Source organism: Pseudophryne corroboree, chromosome 1, assembly GCF_028390025.1.
Source record: "Pseudophryne corroboree isolate aPseCor3 chromosome 1, aPseCor3.hap2, whole genome shotgun sequence".
In the NCBI taxonomy this organism is placed as follows: Eukaryota; Metazoa; Chordata; class Amphibia; order Anura; family Myobatrachidae; genus Pseudophryne; species Pseudophryne corroboree.
Window position 1 is genome coordinate 368,553,615 of NC_086444.1, and position 21,909 is coordinate 368,575,523.

At 42.9% G+C, this 21,909-nt stretch overlaps 1 protein-coding gene across 1 annotated transcript in view; it reads right to left on the reverse strand.

Annotated features, from left to right (window-relative positions):
- Positions 1-21,909, reverse strand: part of GGT1 (gamma-glutamyltransferase 1) — a 300,334-nt gene that overhangs the window by 40,794 nt on the left and 237,631 nt on the right. The window contains exon 5 of the mRNA XM_063913037.1: positions 17,732-17,924. Coding sequence (XP_063769107.1) covers positions 17,732-17,924 — 193 coding nt within the window. The remainder of the gene's footprint in view (positions 1-17,731; positions 17,925-21,909) is intronic.

A 21,909-nucleotide genomic window follows, 5' to 3' on the forward strand; every position in this document is an offset into this window, starting at 1 on the left:
GCTATGGGCAACATCACCAGTACAAACATTTTACAAACTTAGTAATGTTACCCCTGTCTCTTTAACATGGGACAGAACAGAGTAATAGGAATATGCTGATGTTATAAATGTATATGCTAAAACCTAAATATTACATATGTCATTCTAGGGCGAGCACAACGGCAAGGTGCTGCTGCTGGTGCTGGGAGCCCACACCAGGCCACTTCTCAAGCCCCATCCCCTTCTGTCTCCCCCTCTCCAGGCCACTCCCCCTCTCCAGCCCACACCCCCTCTCCAGCCCAATCCCCCTCTCCAGCCCAATCCCCCTCTCCAGCCACCACCCCCTCTCCAGACCACTCCCCCTCTCCAGGCCACCACCCCCTCTCCAGCCACCACCCCCTCTCCAGCCACCACCCCCTCTCCAGCCACCTCACCCTCTCTTTCCCAAACCCCCTCTCCAGCCCAATCCCACTCTCCAGCCCACACACCCTCTCCAGCCCAATCCCACTCTCTTTCCCAATTCCCCTCTCCAGCCCACACACCCTCTCCAGCCCAATCCCACTCTCTTTCCCAATTCCCCTCTCTGCCCCCCTCCCCCTCTGTGTCCCAAAAAACCACTCCACCACCCTCACCCTATCATTCCCAAACCCCCTCTGTAAGGACCTCCCCCTTCCATCCACTCACAGAATTAGACCCTCCTTCCCCCATCCTGCCTCCTTCCCCCATCCTGAACCCATCCAGCCTCTATCCCCCAGCCAGACACCTTCGCCCCCAACAGAATGGGCAGCAGAGGCCCCGGAGCAACTTGAGGGAGGTGGCCAAGTGGCAGAGGAGAGTAAGTTCACACACATTCCTTATTTTTTAAAGTTACAAAAATAAATAAATAAATAAATAAATGCAGTGTTGTACTGTGGGCAATCTTTTGTCAAGGTTAAATGCTTGTCTTCTTCATCATGGTATGGATGATGCCTTTACATTTGTGTGCGGAACATTATATGTACAGTGTCTACATCTGGTTGACAATCACTATGTCGACAGGTTTGGCTGCACAACAGGGTTTGTATGTGATACATTATATGCAAAACATTTAGACCTGAGTGGTACTTTTTGTGTGGTTTTTCTTTTACAATTGTGCTTGGGTATTGCAATATTTTCACAAAAAAGTCGCAGGAGTCACTTTGTTAGGCAGACTAAGGACACAGTGATTTGTGTTGTGAAAGTTACACTCCTACTATTTAGGATTTATACATTTATAAAGCTGTTTGACCTTATGATGTAAGGCAGGCTTTCATGGAGTGTGGGCATGCTACGATATGTGGTCCTTCTGAAGATGTTGATATGCAGTGTGATGATGCAGGGCCAACCACAAAAAAGATAAGTTGGCTTCACTCCAGATATGATGGAATGCCAACATGGTGTTACATTTACTAAGATGGTAGTTCTCTTTAAGATGGGATGTTGCCCATAGCAACCAATAAGATTATACTTGTAATTTTTAAAACCCCTTCTACAAGATAATATGTTGATTTTGTTTGGTTGCTATGGTCAACGTCCCATCTTAAATAGAACTCCCATAGTAGTACATGTACCCCATGGTGTGGTACACTTTTTCAAATTGTTAAAAAAAAAACATTGCTGAGCAGGCTTGTGTGTTGTTCTGCTACTGATTTATCCTTAAAACAGCCATGATGTAGTCACTTTGCCATTAAAGCAGGCCTGTCCAAACTGCGGCCCTCCAGCTGCTGAGAAACTACACATCCCAGCATGCCCTGACACAGCTTTTGCATTCTCTGACCCCAAAACTGTGTCAAGGCATGCTGGTATATGTAGTTTCACAACAGCTGGAGGGCCTCAGTTTGGACATGCCTGCATTAAAGTGTGCTTTGTGCCTTGCTTGTATAATAGGTAATGTGAGTAAGTTAGTAATGTTTATGTTGCCTCTAAATTTCAGATGTTGCAGTTGGAGAACCCACCTCTTTTGTGGCCATTCTGGACAACATGCGCCAACACCTGCATGGCTTAATGAGGTGTATTGAGCAGCTACAAAAATTATCATGATTTTTTGTGTGTTTAAATTTTATTTTTCAGTTTAAAAAATAAATAAAAAATAAATAAAACCAAGTTATTTCAAGTTAAGCGGATTTTTGTGTTTATTAATGCAATAAAGGATCAGCAGATTGGCTAGCAGAAATGGATTACCTTAAACATATCACACATCTAACGTTAGATTTTAAAATAAAACCAAAATACAGTTAGGAGGTTATTGTCTAAAGAAACATGTAAACACCTTCATTCACAAACTAAACCTCAACACCAAAAAAAAAAACACACAAAAAAAAACACTAAACCAGGCACATTTAAAACATCTATATTTATAATTTAAACATTTAAATGACGATGGCCAATTATGCCTACAAAGTGTTCTTCAGGTATTTTTAAAATACTTAATTGGTCATGAACATTATCATTCATTACACTAATTGGATTCGTAATTGAGGAGGGATTGTGGACTTTAAACTGAAAGGTGTAATTTCACTTAATAGAAAAAAAAACCCATTGTTGTGCGTTTTTCCGCAAAAGTGAGCACTTTTAAGAGGAATGTGTAAATCTACGAAAACTTAGTATTTTTACGTTGAGGTTTGTGTTAATGCGATGCTTTCGCATTGCTGCGATGTCATTTGGCGTACGCCTACTTTGTGTAATACTGCGGACGAATTAGCAAAAATAAGTTGGGGGCGGATATTCGCAATTTTGCAACATGTTCGCAATTTTGCTCATACCTTGTGCGAACGAAAAAAATAGCGAACAACTCGGAATGACCACCCTTGTGAGTATTGGATTCTGGATCATTTGCTATAGAAAATCTTTATCAAATATTTACAGTGGAATACATTTCAAGCATTAAACAAGTATTTTTTATTACATTCTTATATTCAACATTAGGCAATAAATTAAGTATACATTAAGCCAGATTGTTGGAATCACTCCCATTTTACAGGTAGCTGTGATTTAACAAAAGAGGCATTAAACCCCACTGGCTATCCCTCTTGCAATAGGATCAAATTATAAAAATGGTAAGATATTTTATCCTCTGGTGAAAAGCCTCGTGGATACTGTTGGTCCTTGTGCACTGGACCTAGTCTCAGGAACACTGGGAGTGCTTTAAGTACTACACTTTTCTATTATAATTAATTTTTCATGTGAAAATTATTTATTGTGTATGGCACGTACAACAAAAGAAAATTAATACAATACCAGAATTGCGCAGTGAAACAAAAAGAGCTGCCCAGACACACTGTTCAGTGGGGGAAAAACACCAATTCCCAACGTAGCATAAAGAAAAAACTGGTGGACAGAGTGTCACTGGCGCTCAATCCGTAAGGATGTGTGAGGGCCCCCAATGACGGGGTCCTATATCCCTGAAATGGGACTAGGTCCTTTTGGTGGTAAAAAGTAGCTCAATAACAATTAATATAAAATCACATGAAAATATTTAATGTTAAAAACATACAACACGTGAACACTGAAAGTGCATGGTGGTCATGAACAATCCAAAAAAGTGACTTGTGCTTTTTTAGTCCACAAAGATGCTCTCACCCTCTTACTGTGGTGCGGTGGGCTAGCTTATAAAATAAGCTGGTGTGGTCCTGGGCTGAATTAGCCTAGCACCACCGCAGAAGATTTATCAGCATGGATTCACTTCCAGTTCACATGTGCTTCTCCTCAGTCCAAAAACAACGCGTTTCGGTTCCACAGAACCTTTCTCAAGAATTGGATGAGGATTCCTATCCTGTAGTGTCTTTTATACCTGGTTAATGAGCTACTAAATTGATTAATTAGTTATGATGTCACTTCCTGTTTTTCAAAACGGAAGTGCTATGTTTGCGTTCCAGTGCCGTTCTTACAAAAATTCCTTCCCTTAAAATACTTCTCTCTATTCATATATAATATGCTACCTCATTGTATAACAACACCACTTCATTGTATTTCAAAAATGTCCAAAGAAGCCAAAGTTCCGCCGCGTCTGTGCTTCCGTTTACGCCAACCGGAAGTCACATGGGCGCTGTCTCGCATCCGCTTCCTGTCGTGGCCGAGCCGCATGCATCTCCTCCCTCCGGAAGTGACGGAAATGAGGTCCACACATGCGTTCCACACGGGGCGGCGGGGATCTATCACAATGAAGTATGTTCAGCCATCTTGTTTAATGGACAAAGTGCTGGTATGCATGTACTTTGGAGCGGCCGGGAGCACCCACTCGTTACCTTTCTTTGTGGTACTTCATATTCCCAGCCTGTCCATCCCTTTTACCCGAGTGGGGTCCCAAACCTGCTCCGTTGATTCCACATTATGATGCTTGTGTAAATGATGTTATAGGCATAAAAAGGATAAACAAGAAAAATATATATTAGAACCATGACATAGGAAAACTAAAAAAAGACTAAAAAAGACATATAATGAATCAATACATTATTTATAATATTTCAAATGCCATTTAAAATACCAGCAAATCATTAAAATACCAGCAAATCATTAAAATGTCAGTGGAAAACTATTAGTGGATAATTTATGATAGCTCCAGGGACATGCACCTCGCCTAAGAATATTAATCTAAAAACCACTTTAGCTCGAAGTCTACATTATGCCCCCTGGGTTTCAAAGTATCTAAATTAAAAATCCACTTCATTTCACATTGTGCAAGACGCTTTTCTACATTTTTGTTCTTCCAATTCGGTTTGATTTGCTGTAGTCCTAAAAATCGTTTTATATGTCCTTCACATTTGTTATGTGTGGTTCTGAAATGGTCAGATAGGGGATGGGTTTCCAGCCCCTTGCGGATATTATATATATGCTCCGCAGCACGAGTTTTCAAAGGGCGCGAGGTCTTTCCTACATATATCAGTCCGCATTTACATTCCAGTAAATATACAATATTTCGGGAGTGGCATGTCACAAAGTCATTTATCCTATATTTGGAACCATTCACTTCAAATTCAGTGATTTTACGCGATATGTCCTTCTTACTGGTGGTGCGGCACATCAGGCATTCCCCACACCTGTGGAAACCCTTGTTACAACTTCTGACCCCTATATTTTCCGTAAGGCTACTCTTGACCAGATGGTCCTTCAAACATTTGGCTTTTTTGTAGATAAACACCGGTTTGGGTGGAAGATGATCCCCAAGTACCGGGTCATCTTTCAATATGCGCCAATTGTTCCTGAAGATGTTTTCAATCTTCTTATGGTAGCCCCCATATCTCGTAATGAAGGCCCATTGATACGGATTCTCTCCTTGCTGCTCCTTCACTTTCTCTACAAGCAAGTCCTTTCTATCTATTTTTTGGACCTTCTCTTTCGCTTTTTCCAAAAGTCCATCATCATATCCTTTTTCCCGGAAGCGATCTGTCATTTCATCCATCTGTGTGTCCAGAATCGCCTTGTTTGTACAATTTCTTTTCAATCTTTTGTACTGGCCAACAGGAATATTCTCTAGCCACCTATGGTGGTGTTCACTATTTATGTTCAGGTAGGCATTAGAGTCCGTTGGCTTCCGATGGGTTTTAGTACAAATCTCGTTGTTTTCTATGTATATGCTCAAATCCAAAAAGGATAATTCTTCATTACTCTGGGTATAGGTTAGGATGATATTAAACTGATTACAATTGAGAAGGTCCTGAAATGCACGAAGGGATACCTCACTCCCTTTCCAAACCATAAAAATATCATCAATGAACCGCCACCAGCAAACCAGGCCCGCCCCCAGCTCTTTCAAAGGGTCCACTGGGTCAACCTCTACATGGCCTACTGGGAGGCATCCACAGTGGACCCTTTGAGAGAGCTGGGGGCGGGCCTGGTTTGCTGGTGGCGGTTCATTGATGATATTTTTATGGTTTGGAAAGAGAGTGAGGTATCCCTTTGTGCATTTCAGGACCTTCTCAATTGTAATCAGTTTAATATCATCCTAACCTATACCCAGAGTAATGAAGAATTATCCTTTTTGGATTTGAGCATATACATAGAAAACAACGAGATTTGTACTAAAACCCATCGGAAGCCAACGGACTCTAATGCCTACCTGAACATAAATAGTGAACACCACCATAGGTGGCTAGAGAATATTCCTGTTGGCCAGTACAAAAGATTGAAAAGAAATTGTACAAACAAGGCGATTCTGGACACACAGATGGATGAAATGACAGATCGCTTCCGGGAAAAAGGATATGATGATGGACTTTTGGAAAAAGCAAAAGAGAAGGTCCAAAAAAAAAAAAAAAAAAAGATAGATAGAAAGGACTTGCTTGTAGAGAAAGTGAAGGAGCAGCAAGGAGAGAATCCGTATCAATGGGCCTTTATTATGAGATATGGGGCTACCATAAGAAGATTGAAAACATCTTCAGGAACAATTGGCGCATATTGAAAGATGACCCGGTACTTGGGGATCATCTTCCACCCAAACCGGTGTTTATCTACAAAAAAGCCAAATGTTTGAAGGACCATCTGGTCAAGAGTAGCCTTACGGAAAATATAGGGGTCAGAAGTTGTAACAAGGGTTTCCACAGGTGTGGGGTATGCCTGATGTGCCGCACCACCAGTAAAAAGGACATATCGCGTAAAATCACTGAATTTGAAGTGAATGGTTCCAAATATAGGATAAATGACTTTGTGACATGCCACTCCCGAAATATTGTATATTTACTGGAATGTAAATGCGGACTGATATATGTAGGAAAGACCTCGCGCCCTTTGAAAACTCGTGCTGCGGAGCATATATATATAATATCCGCAAGGGGTTGGAAACCCATCCCCTATCTGACCATTTCAGAACCACACATAACAAATGTGAAGGACATATAAAACGATTTTTAGGACTACAGCAAATCAAACCGAATTGGAAGAACAAAAATGTAGAAAAGCGTCTTGCACAATGTGAAATGAAGTGGATTTTTAATTTAGATACTTTGAAACCCAGGGGGCATAATGTAGACTTCGAGCTAAAGTGGTTTTTAGATTAATATTCTTAGGCGAGGTGCATGTCCCTGGAGCTATCATAAATTATCCACTAATAGTTTTCCACTGACATTTTAATAATTTGCTGGTATTTTAATGATTTGCTGGTATTTTAAATGGCATTTGAAATATTATAAATAATGTACTGATTCATTATATGTCTTTTTTAGTTTTCCTATGTCATGGTTCTAATATATATTTTTCTTGTTTATCCTTTTTATGCCTATAACATCATTTACACAAGCATCATAATGTGGAATCAACGGAGCAGGTTTGGGACCCCACTCGGGTAAAAGGGATGGACAGGCTGGCAATATGAAGTACCACAAAGAAAGGTAACGAGTGGGTGCTCCCGGCCGCTCCAAAGTACATGCATACCAGCACTTTATCCATTAAACAAGATGGCTGAACATACTTCATTGTGATAGATCCCCGCCGCCCCGTGTGGAACGCATGTGTGGACCTCATTTCCGTCACTTCCGGAGGGAGGAGATGCATGCGGCTCGGCCACGACAGGAAGCGGATGCGAGACAGCGCCCATGTGACTTCCGGTTGGCGTAAACGGAAGCACAGACGCGGCGGAACTTTGGCTTCTTTGGACATTTTTGAAATATAATGAAGTGGTGTTGTTATACAATGAGGTAGCATATTATATATGAATAGAGAGAAGTATTTTAAGGGAAGGAATTTTTGTAAGAACGGCACTGGAACGCAAACATAGCACTTCCGTTTTGAAAAACAGGAAGTGACATCATAACTAATTAATCAATTTAGTAGCTCATTAACCAGGTATAAAAGACACTACAGGATAGGAATCCTCATCCAATTCTTGAGAAAGGTTCTGTGGAACCGAAACGCGTTGTTTTTGGACTGAGGAGAAGCACATGTGAACTGGAAGTGAATCCATGCTGATAAATCTTCTGCGGTGGTGCTAGGCTAATTCAGCCCAGGACCACACCAGCTTATTTTATAAGCTAGCCCACCGCACCACAGTAAGAGGGTGAGAGCATCTTTGTGGACTAAAAAAGCACAAGTCACTTTTTTGGATTGTTCATGAGCACCATGCACTTTCAGTGTTCACGTATTGTATGTTTTTAACATTAAATATTTTCATGTGATTTTATATTAATTGTTATTGAGCTACTGTTTACCACCGAAAGGACCTAGTCCCATTTCAGGGATATAGGACCCCGTCATTGGGGGCCCTCACACATCCTTACGGATTGAGCGCCAGTGACACTCTGTCCACCAGTTTTTTCTTTGTGTATGGCACGTGTATCTAAAATATAATTGTAACCTACCTGCATGCTCAGTATATACCTCTATGCACTGGCGTGCGCAGCACATTTTATTAGGGGGTGCACCATCGGAGGGGTGTGTAGCACCGCCTTTTGGGCGTGTCTAGCACCATCTATTGATGGTCAACACATATAAAATATCCACCTTTGTACCAATCCTAATAAAGCAAATACATTGTCAGATGTTGTGGTGTGCACCAAACAAACACCCCTGATGGCACTCACTGCAATTACCCTGCTCCTCCTCAGCCTGGCCTGGCTACCCCTCTCTTTCCCCTGCAAGCTGCAGCAGCTTATTTACAAGTCAGTAACTAAACTGTCACTGACAGTCGCAGACTAGTACTGCCGCTGCTGGATAAACGAGTGACGTGTCAGTGCTCCTGCCGACCGCCTGCCAGTATTGAATTTGTCTTCCTAAGAGGAACGATGGGTGCATGCTGCTCCTCATCAGTGGCTGGCATTGGTATAGCATAGAAGGAGAGAGGTGTGTATGTGGCGGGTGTGATGGGTGGGCATGCGAGCAGCATGACGTAATCACATCACATAATACTGTTTTTGTACATGGAGGTGGAGCTGGGAATTTGAAAGCCGGTGTCAGTGGCACCCTTGTTTAACCCAGGCGTCCGGTCAGTAATGCAGTCCTGACAGGGTGCAGCGCAGAGGGGACAGTAATCCGCCTGCTCGGCAATCGCTGCATCAGGCATGTGAGATCGGGGTGCCAGACATTAGGGGGTGCCTGTGCGCACCAGGCACCCCCCCCCTGCGCACACCTATGCCTCTATGCCTTCAATCTAACTTTCACTACTTTCTGAAGGACTCTTATTGTGCAGCACTTACCTGATCACCCTGCACTGGCAGACATGCCAACAGGCCTGTTTGTGTGAGTTGCAGCATAACAGCAGATCTCTCCCTATACTATACTCACTCATCTCTAGCCCATTTCCCATAATCTCATCCTCCTGTTTTCACTGTCCATAGTGACACACAGGAGGACAGTAGAATTGGGGAAGAGCAACAAGAGACCATTATTAACTTTGCTTTGCTTATTTAAGATGGTATTCTGCTACAGGAGGTGATCCATATAATTGCTAAAACTTCACCCAATGTTTTCTGTATTAAGAACAACATGAGATATACCCTCAAGCATCTATATGATACAATATCATTTTGAAGGTTTATTGATTCTATGTTCAAAATACATGTCTTTTATAGAAATTGTTTCAAATAATATTTTTGCCTTTGTACACTTTATGATGTTTTGCTTCATATAAATGTACTGTTATGACAAGCAATACAGCCATAATACAATCTATGATTAGCAGGACACTCACACTGTCCAAAAATTGGAAATCATAGATATCTGTGGCTGTTACATTCACCATTTTTTTCAAAACTCTGTTAATCTTTTTCAGTTTTTAGAATCTGTACAATCTGTCTGTATCTCACCACTATTGTGAATAACAACAAATATATTCTCAGATTGTACTATGGTGGTCATTCCGAGTTGTTCGCTCGTTGCCATTTTTCGCAATGGAGCGATTAGGTGGAAAATGCGCATGCGCATGGTACGCAGCACGCATGCGCTTAGTTATTTAACACAAAATTTAGTAGATTTACACAAGCTCTAGTGATCGTAGTGTGATCGACAGGAAGTGGGTGTTTCTGGGCGGCAACATGGCGTTTTCAGGGAGTGTGCTAAAAAATGCAGGCGTGCCAGGTAAAAATGCAGGAGTGGCTGGAGAAACGGGGGAGTGGCTGGCCGAACGTAAGGCGTTTGTGACGTCAAACCAGGAACTAAACGGACTGAGCTGATCGCAGTCTAGGAGTAGGTCTGGAGCTACTCAGAAACTGCAGGGAATTATTTAGTAGCAGTTCTGCTAATCTTTCGTTCGCAATTCTGCTAAGCTAAGATACACTCCCAGAGGGCGGCGGCCTAGCGTTTGCAATGCTGCTAAAAGCAGCTAGCAAGCGATCAACTCTGAATGAGGGCCTGTGTGTACTGTTTATTCTTTATAAATTGTGTTCTGTGTTTTATGTAACAAATGGAGATGACACTTTGACATAATTTTTTAATGCATATCAATAACATATTATTTTAATTCATCAATAAAGAAAAGAGTGCCCCAGAAAAAGTGTCTTCTTTTCTATCCTACTTTTCAAGATATTTTATCTTTCAGAATTAAAAAAAAATAGTTTCACATAGTGATTCAAGGGATGTAGTTAATATCGCGACTGTAGGGATCCCGGCGTTTCTGACAGTTGAGAATGCCAACAGCCTTGCCAGGGCTATTTCCACTCATGGGTATCTACGTGGTGAGCGCAGAGCAGGGCTGTAACTGCGGTGCCTGGCACACAGCGCAGCCGCCCGGGAGGCGCAATTGCCCACATCCGCATTTAAGCCACCACGCACGCCATCAAGGGACCCAAAAGTCTGCGGCATTGTAATGAGTCAGACTGAGTCATTACAAGCCGCCTGTACTGTACGCGGCCCCGGCCGGAGTGAGGAGAGGAGCAGAGATGCAGTCCGGGGGCAGGGGAGGAGGGAGGGAGACTCTGGAGCGGCGAGACGCAGCAGCAGAGCCGGCAAGGCAGGCTGGAGAGGCGGGTACTGTCCAAGCTCATAGCCAAGATGTGATCTTATTACAGGGAGCATCCAAATCAGTCTCCCGGAGGCTGCTGCCAGCGCCCCCTCTGTCTCTGCTTCTCCCGCACACCGTCCCTGGCAGAACACCCTGCCTGCTGCACTCCTAATCACCAGGCAACACAGATGATCATGCCCCCCCCCCCCCCTGCGCGCGCCATCACCAGCAACGTTCCCGCTGGAACCGCACAGATGCAGACCCTCCAACATGACCCGCCCCACTAGGTACAAAATGCTCTGTTTCTGGACTTCCCTCTTAATTTATGATTTCCATCACCTGTGTTGAACTAGTTAAATGATAAGAAAGCTGTTTCTACACAGGTGATGGCAATAATAAATTAAGAGGCAAGTCCAGAAACAGAGCATTTTGTACCTAGTGGGGCGGGTCATGTTGGAGGGTATGCAGAAGCCCCCCCCCCTTCCTTCACACACACACGCGCGCGCGCCAGCACCCGCAACAGGCCTGTAGCGGAGGGACACCTGCCAGTCAAAGATCGCAGCAATGGAGGCAGAGCAGAGCGGGGCGAGGATCCTTAGGACCAGTGCTGTGGATCTGTTAATGCTGGTAAGACAGTCTCTCTCTCACTCCAGTGCTGTCAATCAATATGTTCAGTATCACAACCATCCTGCCTAATTACATTAGAAATCCCCCCCCCCCTTGCCCCACCCCCGTGATCGCTTATACATCCCTGTATAGTGTCAGTGTACTGTATGTGTGCGTATATGGACCCCCTGTGTAGTGTCAGTGTACTGTATGTGTGCGTATGGACCCCCTGTATAGTGTCAGTGTACTGTATGTGTGTTTATGGACCCCTGTGTAGTGTCAGTGTACTGTATGTGTGCGTATGGACCCCTGTGTAGTGTCAGTGTACTGTATGTGTGTGTATGGACCCCTGTGTAGTGTCAGTGTACTGTATGTGTGCATATGGACCCCTGTGTAGTGTCAGTGTACTGTATGTGTGCGTATGGACCCCTGTGTAGTGTCAGTGTACTGTATGTGTGCGTATGGACCCCTGTGTAGTGTCAGTGTACTGTATGTGTGCATATGGACCCCTGTGTAGTGTCAGTGTACCTTATGTGTGTGTATGGACCCCTGTGTAGTGTCAGTGTACTGTATGTGTGCGTATGGACCCCTGTGTAGTGTCAGTGTACTGTATGTGTGCGTATGGACCCCTGTGTAGTGTCAGTGTACTGTATGTGTGCGTATGGACCCCTGTGTAGTGTCAGTGCACTGTATGTGTGCATATGGACCCCTGTGTACTGTCAGTGTACTGTATGTGTGCGTATGGACCCCTGTATAATGTCAGTGTATGTGTGCGTATGGACCCCTGTATAATGTCAGTGTATGTGTGCTTATGGACCCCCTGTATAGTGTCAGTGTACTGTATGTGTACGTATGGACCACTGTATAGTGTCAGTGTACTGTATGTTTGTGTATGGACCCCTGTATAGTGTCAGTGTATGTGTGTGCGTATGGACCCCTGTATAGTGTCAGTGTACTGTATGTGTACGTATGGACCACTGTATAGTGTCAGTGTACTGTATGTTTGTGTATGGACCCCTGTATAGTGTCAGTGTATGTGTGTGCATGCAAATTCAGACAGAATTTTAAATGACAATTTAAGGGGCGCCATTTTTTTATTTTATAAGTGTACTCTGCCATTATATGTAAAAGGGGACTCTACCTGCCGTTATGTGTAAAAGGGGGACTCTACCTGGCGTAATGTGGAAAAGGGGCTCCACCTGGTGTAGTGGCGCTACTGTGTGGCATAATTTGAATAATGGTGACTACTGTGCAGCGTAATATGAATTGGTATTATTTTGTAGCGCACTGGCCCTATTTTAAATAAGGGGGGGCGCTGATGCTGTTTCTTGCACACAGCGCTAAAATGTATAGTTACGGCACTGGCGCAGAAAGCTCACAAGGGGCTTCATTGCGCTCGCCCCACTGCCAGCGTTCTGGCGGCCGGGATGCCGCTGTCGGGATTTCATATCCAACCTGGATTTAAGGTTTTTCAAATGAGCTATTGCAATATCTATCTCCCCCTTGGTTATCATTTAATTGAATTTATTGTGGAAGTTTGTCTTGTTTGATCAGTTAAATTATTTCTCTAATACATTTATTTTAACATAAAAGTCTTCACTTTTGTGACCACTTTACATTTTCATCCCTTAGGGGTTTTTTTTGTAGTAGTTTGAATTATTTATTTATTTTACTAAAACATTGAGCTCTTTTCTACCTAAAGTAAAACCCAGGCCAAGACTGCCAGAAGGGCAGATGGCCTGATGGGTGGGTCCTGTCATGCCGATAGACTGGGGGCATACACAAACACGGGGACGTTCCGTGAGACCAAGCCCTCATGACTCATGGCAGAAACCGATACTCTTAAATTGCATTACATTTCCTCACTATTGTGGCTTCCTAGGTCAGTCTGACCCCAAATTATTCAGCTTCATCCTGTGATATCCCACTCCCTAGATATCTGGGACTTGGCTAATCGTCAATATAATATAGCCCCATACCCGAGCCCCCTAATTCCAGTGTTTGATAATCCCGCTTTTAGGCCAGGTTGTCAACCAGCTGCCTTTGCACACAGGCAGGAAGGTGGTATAAGGTTGCTGAACGACATCGCACCAGAATTGCTGTTCCCTACTTTTTTAGATATCCAATCCAAACTTTCTATCCCTCATAAATTTTTCTTCCAATATTTGCAAGTCCGACACTTTCACTCTACGCTAGTAGCACAACTTAATCATAGTTCCCTTACTACTTTAGAAGCTCTTGCTCTATACAAGGACTCAACTAAAGGGCTTATTTCCACTATATACACATCTATTTTGCTCCCCTCACACACAGACAGAGATCCTCACGAAAGAGCATGGGAATCAGAATTAGGAGAAACACTAAATAAAGATGAATGGTCTGATATTTACTCAACTTTAGCATTGAGTTCCATCTGTGTACGAGCGAAGGAAAATACATATAAGCTCTTTTATAGATGGTATTATGTCCCCACTTGCTTTAACAAAACGCATCCTGAACTTTCTCCCTTATGTTGGAGGTGCAACACGTTCGACGGAACGTTTTCACATATCTGGTGGGATTACCCAAAAATATTTATTTTATGGAAAGAAATAGGGTCTTTGATCAATTCTATCTTAGATATTCAGATTCCTTTATGCCCTAAATATTTTCTTCTTGCAGTGTCTCTACCTGAAGCCTCTCGATGTCAAAACAAATAATTTACCCATATAGTTCTGGCAGCTTGATGTGTCATAGCCTCAGCCTGGAAATCTACGGAGGTTCCTACCATGGGGGCAATTATAGGGAAAATTTGGCACATTCACACTATGGAACATATTACTAGCATTTTAAAGGGGTCCTCCAAAAGTTTTATTAAAGTCTGGTAGCCGTGGACTTCCTTTTTTCAAGGCCCCCTCCTTTAAGTGAACGGCCCATTGTCCCCTTTCTACACTAAATGCCAATACGGTGTTCTCTAGGTTGTTACCTTGAGATTTGACCAGTCGAGGCTCTTTTTGCTCCTCTTACCTACTTCTCTCCTACTCAATCTTTACCTTTTTCAATTTCTTTCCCTATCTCTCCTTTTTCCTGTCTTATCTTAGTTCATACACTGTTTCTGTATCAGACATCGCCTTTACAAACATTGTACTTTCCGAAATGTCTGTTAATGTACTAGGCAGGGCCGGCGCTACCACTAGGCAGCTTTAGGCAGCTGCCTAGAGCGCCGGCCGCTGGAGGGCGACACTTAGCAGCACAACTAGGCACAGTTTTTTTTTTTTTAAATATGGTTCTGTGGGTTCCGGAGGGGATTGAGGACAAGTGCGGCATCAGGCAGGCAGCAGACGCCCACCCCCCGACAGAAGCAGCTGCCCACCTCGCGCTATCTGCAGTGCACTGTGCACTCGGATCCGGCGGCAGCACCAGGAACAGTGCCTCCCCGCCAGCAGCAGCCGGCCGCCCGCCCCTCACCAGCTGCTGTGCACTATGGAGCTGCCGGCAGCAACAGCAGCAGTGAGCCGGAAGATGGTGGTGTGGCAGCAGCGGGGAACAGCACAGCTTCCTGGCCAGCGGTAAGATGTCGCCCCCTTGGTGCGATGGTGGGGCACCCGGGGTAGTGGCTGCCTGGAGTCACACCCCGGGGAAGTGGTAGTTGCTTAAGTGTGCCCTGAAGGGGGGAGGGGGGTTGGATTAATGTACAGTATGTATGGAGACATTATGTGTATATAGATGTATGGAGACAGTGTATATATGTGTGTATGTATGGAGGCTATGTATGTATGTATATATGTATGTACATATGGAGGCAGTGTATGTATGTATGTATGGAGGCAGTGTATGGATGTATGTATGGAGGCAGTGGGTGGATGTATGTATCTATGGAGACAGTGTATGGATGTATGTATGTATGTATGTATGGAGACAGTGTATGGATGTATGTATGTATGGAGGCAGTGTATGTATGTATATATGTATGTACATATGGAGGCAGTGTATGGATGTATGTATGGAGGCTGTGTACGTACGGAGGCAGTGTATGACTGTATATATGTATGTACGTACGTACGCATGGAGGCAGTGTACTGATGTATTGTATATATGTGTGTACGTACGTACGTACGTACGCAGTGTATGGATGTACTGTATATATGAATGGAGGTAGTGTATGGCTGTATATATGTGTGTATGTATGGAGGCAGTGTATGGATGTACTGTATATATGAATGGAGGTAGTGTATGGCTGTATATATGTGTGTATGTATGGAGGCAGTGTATGGATGTACTGTATATATGAATGGAGGTAGTGTATGGCTGTATATGTGTGTGTATGTATGGAGGCAGTGTATGGATGTACGTACGTACGTACGTACGTACGTACGTACGTACATACGCAGTGTGTGTATGAATGTTTATGTGTATGTACGTATGGAGGCAGTGTATGTCCCCCCATGCGCTCTGCGAACCTTGCGCATGCGTAGTAAGCGACTAATCGCAGTATAGCGAAAATCGGCAACGAGCGAACAACTCGGAATGACCCCCAATGTACAGTACAGTACCAAAAAGAAGTTTAGTCTTTAGTCAGGTTGTATAATTGTTAACATATCCACTAGCTGAAGCTGCGTACTACTTTATTCTATACCAACTTGGGTACATATTTTTGTTGGGTTTCGTAAAATATCCCGGCATCTGGAATGACTGATCCCGGCAACCCCAAACTGAGAATGCAGACACCGGTGGAGGGTAAGCAGACTAATCATCCAATCCCCCCAGTGCCTTACCCTAAACTCATCCCAGTGCCTAGACATAACCCTTCCCTCCTCAGACCCTAACCCTAATACCCACCCCCATAATTACCTTTGGGATGTCGGCTGTCTGTGTCCCGGCACCAGTCTCCCTAGCAGTGTCAGGATCGCTAATTGCATCCCATTTAGTTGACCGAGCTCTTTTACAATCATGTATTGATACTTGCTTGACCATTCTGTTGGTTTTCTCCAGGGCGTAATTCTTGGAATGTCTTCGTTCTCTGTATGGGCGGTATTGGGCTATAAAGGCTAGTTATTACCGAGCGATAAATCACTGTATTGAATAGGATACCGCCCTAAGGGGTATATTCAATTAGCGTCGGATCCATTCCGATATGTATTTGTCGTAATGGATCCGACAACCCCTATTCAAATCTCATCTCAATTCGACTTTTTCAAGTCGAATTGAGATGAGGGACCCAGAAGAGGAGGGGGAGGGGGGGGGGGGGGGGGGAGACCAGCGGGGACTGCCGCCGGCAGACGGAGGAGATCAGCGCTACAGTAGCGCTGCAGGAGGATGCCACACAGCCGCCCTATGGTGAAGTGTGTATGCAAATGTTGGACCAGTAAGTGCACTTGCACACACGCGGCAACCACAAGGGGGTGCAAGATGGGGGGTTACATTTATTCTCTCAGTCTCCCGAGGTGCGAGAAGAAATGTGTGCTAAGTCGTCACTTTGGGCATGGACGCCCAAAGCAGGACTTTAGACAGGTTATCTGTTTTAAGCAGCTAAACCCAACTGAATTGTGACAATTGTTTGGGCATCTATACTTTCCTATTTATATGGGTAAAATAGACTCCCAAAACAATTGAATCGGCCCCTCTGAATCATACTTGCCAATATTTATTGTCTTCCCCAGTGGGAGAATGCCCAGAAGGGAGATGCAGCTGATTGCTGATGGGAATGGGGCTGGGTGGCTCTCACCAATAGGCCCCACCCCTCTCATAGAATTGCATCATATTGGTCACACTCCCTACCCATGAACCTGCAATTTGCTGCATTATAATCCCCGTTCTGCACATTTCACTGGAAAGCGGGCGGAAGGTAGGAGGGTATAGAGCTGGGGGACTATTTGAAAATGTTAGTGTCTACTGGATAGTAGGTAAGTAAGCACTGAATACCTACATTTTCTACAGTTCATAAAATTACTCTTGAAATCTTGATGTGGTTATTATAAGAGAAGAAGTTTAATAACATCTAAAAAGAGACAGTGAGGCAAGGTGATGAAATAACAGGAAGATAATGATGGGTCATTTGAGACAATTAATGTTAATATTAGATCTATTGTGGAAAAAAATAATGAATTTTGGTGTCAAATTGATAGAAATTGAAAATGAACTAATTGCTGCAAATCATATTATATACAATCAATAAATAATGTTTAGAAATAAATAGTTTGATCTATGAAAAGGTGAGAGGAGCAACTGAGGGCCCTGAAAGTTAATATACAATGTACATAAGTGACCTTATATAGTGTTTCTTACCAGAGTGACTTGTCTTTTTCAATAGCTGCCTTGGACGAAGTGAGTCCCTGGGACAGGCCCAAGGTAACTTCAAATCCCTCACGTGCCAACTTAATACTGGGCTCAACCAGGCGTTTCCATGGCAACTTGCCATGCCGCTGGTGTGCTATTTGGTATCCTTTGACCTCTCCTGGCACGGCAATGGACAATCCTCCTGTAGAAGATAATGGCATTAAAGAAAAATAAACAATTAGGATAGTGTGCGTACAGCAGGAGGGACAAGTCTGTCTGTCAAAAATGTTCATTATGATCAGAACGGGAAAAACTTCATAACTTGCGTAAATAACAAGAAGAGTCTAGCAAAACATACTATAAAAATAAAGAGAAAATACATAGCAGCAACTTAAGATATAGCACCACCTACCATGCCTCCAGTATAGTTCTCAGGTAATAAATGTGTGCTCTCCAACACCCATGCTGAGAAATACAGATATGCCCTCAAACATCTAGCTGAGATAACGCCATATGGCGCAGGACTAGAGATGTATTGCGGGCACTTTTCGTGTTTTGTGTTTTGGTTTTAATTCCCCGCTCGTTTTTGGTTTTGGATTGGTTTTGCCAAAACCATCCTTTCGTGTTTTGGTTTTGGATCTGGATGATTTTTGAAAAAACATAAAAACTACTAAAATCACAGAATTTTGGGGTAATTTTGATACTACTGTATTATTAACCTCAATAACATTCATTTCCACTCATTTCCAGTCTATTCTGAACACCTCACAATATTGTTTTTAGGCCAAAAGGTTGCACCGAGGTGGCTGTATGACTAAGCTAAGCGACACAAGTGTGCGGCACAAACACCTGGCCCATCTAGGAGTGGCACTGCAGTGTCAGAAAGGATGGCAGATTTAAAAAAATAGGCCCCAAACAGCACATGATGCAAAGAAGAAAAAGAGGTGCACAGAGGTTGCTGTATGACTAAGTTAAGCGACACAACCACCTGGCCCATCTAGTAGTGTCATGCAGTGGCTGAATGTCGAAAGTGTCCCGCAATTTTCCAGTCCACTGACAGCATCTCCTGCACGCCCCTGTCATTTTTCAAAAATTCAGCAATTGGTGGACTTATACAGCAGTACCCCTGGACTAATACAGCAGTACCCCTGGACTTATACGGCAGTGTCAGACAGGATGGCACTTTAAAAAACCATGCCCCAAACAGCACATGATGCAAAGATGAAAAAGAGGTGCACCAAGGTTGCTGTATGACTAAGCTAAGCAACACAGGTGTGCAGCACAAATACCTGGCCCATCTAGGAGTGGCACTGCAGTGTCAGACAGGAGGGCAGATATAAAAAAGGCCCCAAACAGCACATCATGCAAAGATGTAAAAGAGGTGCAATGAGGTAGCTATATGACTAAGCTAAGCGACACAAACAATTGGCCCATCTAGGAGTGGCATTGCAGAGTCAGACAGGAGGGCACTTGAAAAAAAATAGTACCCAAACAGCACATCATGCCAAGACGTAAAAGAGGGCAATAAGGTAGCTGTATGATTAAGCTAAGCGACACAAGTGTGCGGCACAAACACCTGGCCCATCTAGGGTTGGCACTGCAGTCCCACTGCACTAATGGCGGATACTGGATGCACATCTAGCACCAGCATAGTTGTTATGGCCTCAGTAATCCGCTTTGCAACAGGGTATATATATATATATATATATATATATATATCTCGTTTGTATGGGTGGCACTCAGAGACTTTCACCAGGCAATATCTATATATCTATCAAAGCAATACTCTCCCTCTGCGCTGATAAGTCTAGTGTACTTAATGCAATTACTGCACTGGATGTAAGAGTGGCAGCCTGATTCTTCTAAATTCCCTGTTAGAAGGAATTAATAATAAGAATATATAGCACAATAGTAGAATTGGCGCCCACAATTCGTATCAATGCTTAATAATGTAAACAGACCCCTTAATAGGTTTCACTCTTTTGTATAGACTGCACATTTTTATAATGTTTTTATGTGAGATGTTCCTGATATCTATTATATACAATTATGAATGTTTTATTGATAAGTTCTTATACAATCATAGATTCACCCCTGATGAAGTCTTGGAGAAAATACGAAACGCATTGGGTTGTCTTCTTATGAAGCTCATTTTTTGAATCAGTAAAAAAGAAAAAGTGGATATTACAGAATATCACCTGCAAATTGCTACTATGGTCATTGATCTGTAAAAAGGGTGAAGTGATTTACCACACCTTCTCTGTATAAATATTGATTGTATGTTTTTACGATAATAAAAGTTTTTAGATGGAAGATGTCACCATTATGTTTATATATATATATATATATATATATATATATATACTTGCAAAACAGTCGGCACTCTCAGACTCTTAAAAACACCTTGCTCCGTGCCAGTTCAAAAGATCATTGTAGAAGTCCAGGAAAGAACGGCACTGGAGACAGTCACATACGGTGAAAAAAATGTATATATGTATATATGTATATATATATATATATATATATATATATATATATATATACATACATACATACATATATACACAGGTTGAGTATCCCTTATCCAAAATGCTTGGGACCAGAGGTATTTTGGATATGGGATTTTTCCGTATTTTGGAATAATTGCATAACATAATGAGATATCATGGTGATTGGACCTAAGTCTAAGCACAGAAGGCATTTATATTTCATATAAACCTTATACACACAGCCTGAAGGTCATTTTAGCCAATATTTTTTATAACTTTGTGCATTAAACAAAGTGTGTGTACATTCACACAACTCATTTATGTTTCATATACACCTTATATACACAGCCTGAGGGTCATTTAATACAATATTTGTAATAACTTTGTGTATTAAACAAAGTTTGTGTACATTGAGCCATCAGAAAACAAAGATTTCACTATCTCACTCTCACTTAAAAAAGTCAGTATTTCGGAATATTCCGTATTTCGGAATATTTGGATATGGGATACTCAACCTGTATGTATATATAATATATATATATATATATATATATACATACACATACATACACATATATATATATACACACATACATACATACACACACACGGCAGTATCACTGGAATTATATGGCAGTACCACTGGACATATACGGCAGTATCACTGGAATTATACGCCAGTATCACTGGAATTATACGCCAGTATCACTGGAATTATACGCCAGTATCACTGGAATTATACGGCAGGATCACTGGATTTATACGCCAGTACCAATGGAATTATACGGTAGGATCCCTGGACTTATATGGCAGGATCAATGGAATTATACTGCAGTACCGCTGGACATATACAGCAGTATCAATGGACATATACGGCAGTATCACTGGACATATACGGCAGTATCCCTGGACATATACGGCAGTATCATTGGACATATACGGCAGTATCACTGGACATATACGGCAGTATCACTGGACTGGACTTATACGGCAGGATCACTGGACATATACGACAGTATCACTGGACATAAATGACAGTATCACTGGACATATACGACAGTATCACTGGACATATACGACAGTATCACTGGACATATACGACAGTATCACTGGACATATACGACAGTATCACTGGACATATACGACAGTATCACTGGACATATACGACAGTATCACTGGACATATACGACAGTATAACTGGACATATACGACAGTATCACTGGACATATACGGCAAGACTCCGCCCACAGTGCCGTTAGCAAGCTCCAGGTGGACAATTTATCTATCAGCTATGCTGTGCAGATACTACCTACAAAGCCGTTTCAAGCATTACATTGGAGACGGGAAACTAATCCCCCTCCAGCTTGTTCCCTGACCGAGTATCATTCATCTAGCTGCGGGACCTCACACCCTTTTGGTTTACCCAGCGGCTGCAACATCTTACCTGTGAATGCGGTTCACATAGAGCCGGCCCTAACCAATATGATGCCCTAGGCAAGATTTTGGCTGGTGCCCCCAGCACCACCGCTAGTTCCGCCACTGACCCTGCACCCCTTTCCCAGCACCATCACCCCTCACACATTGCAGTCCTTTTTTTGTTTTCCTACCCCCTGTAATTTAAATAAGAACAGTGTGCACATTCGGCGCACAGCCCAAAAAGGGTGTGTTTTTGCTGGCTAGGGGCATAGCCACACAATA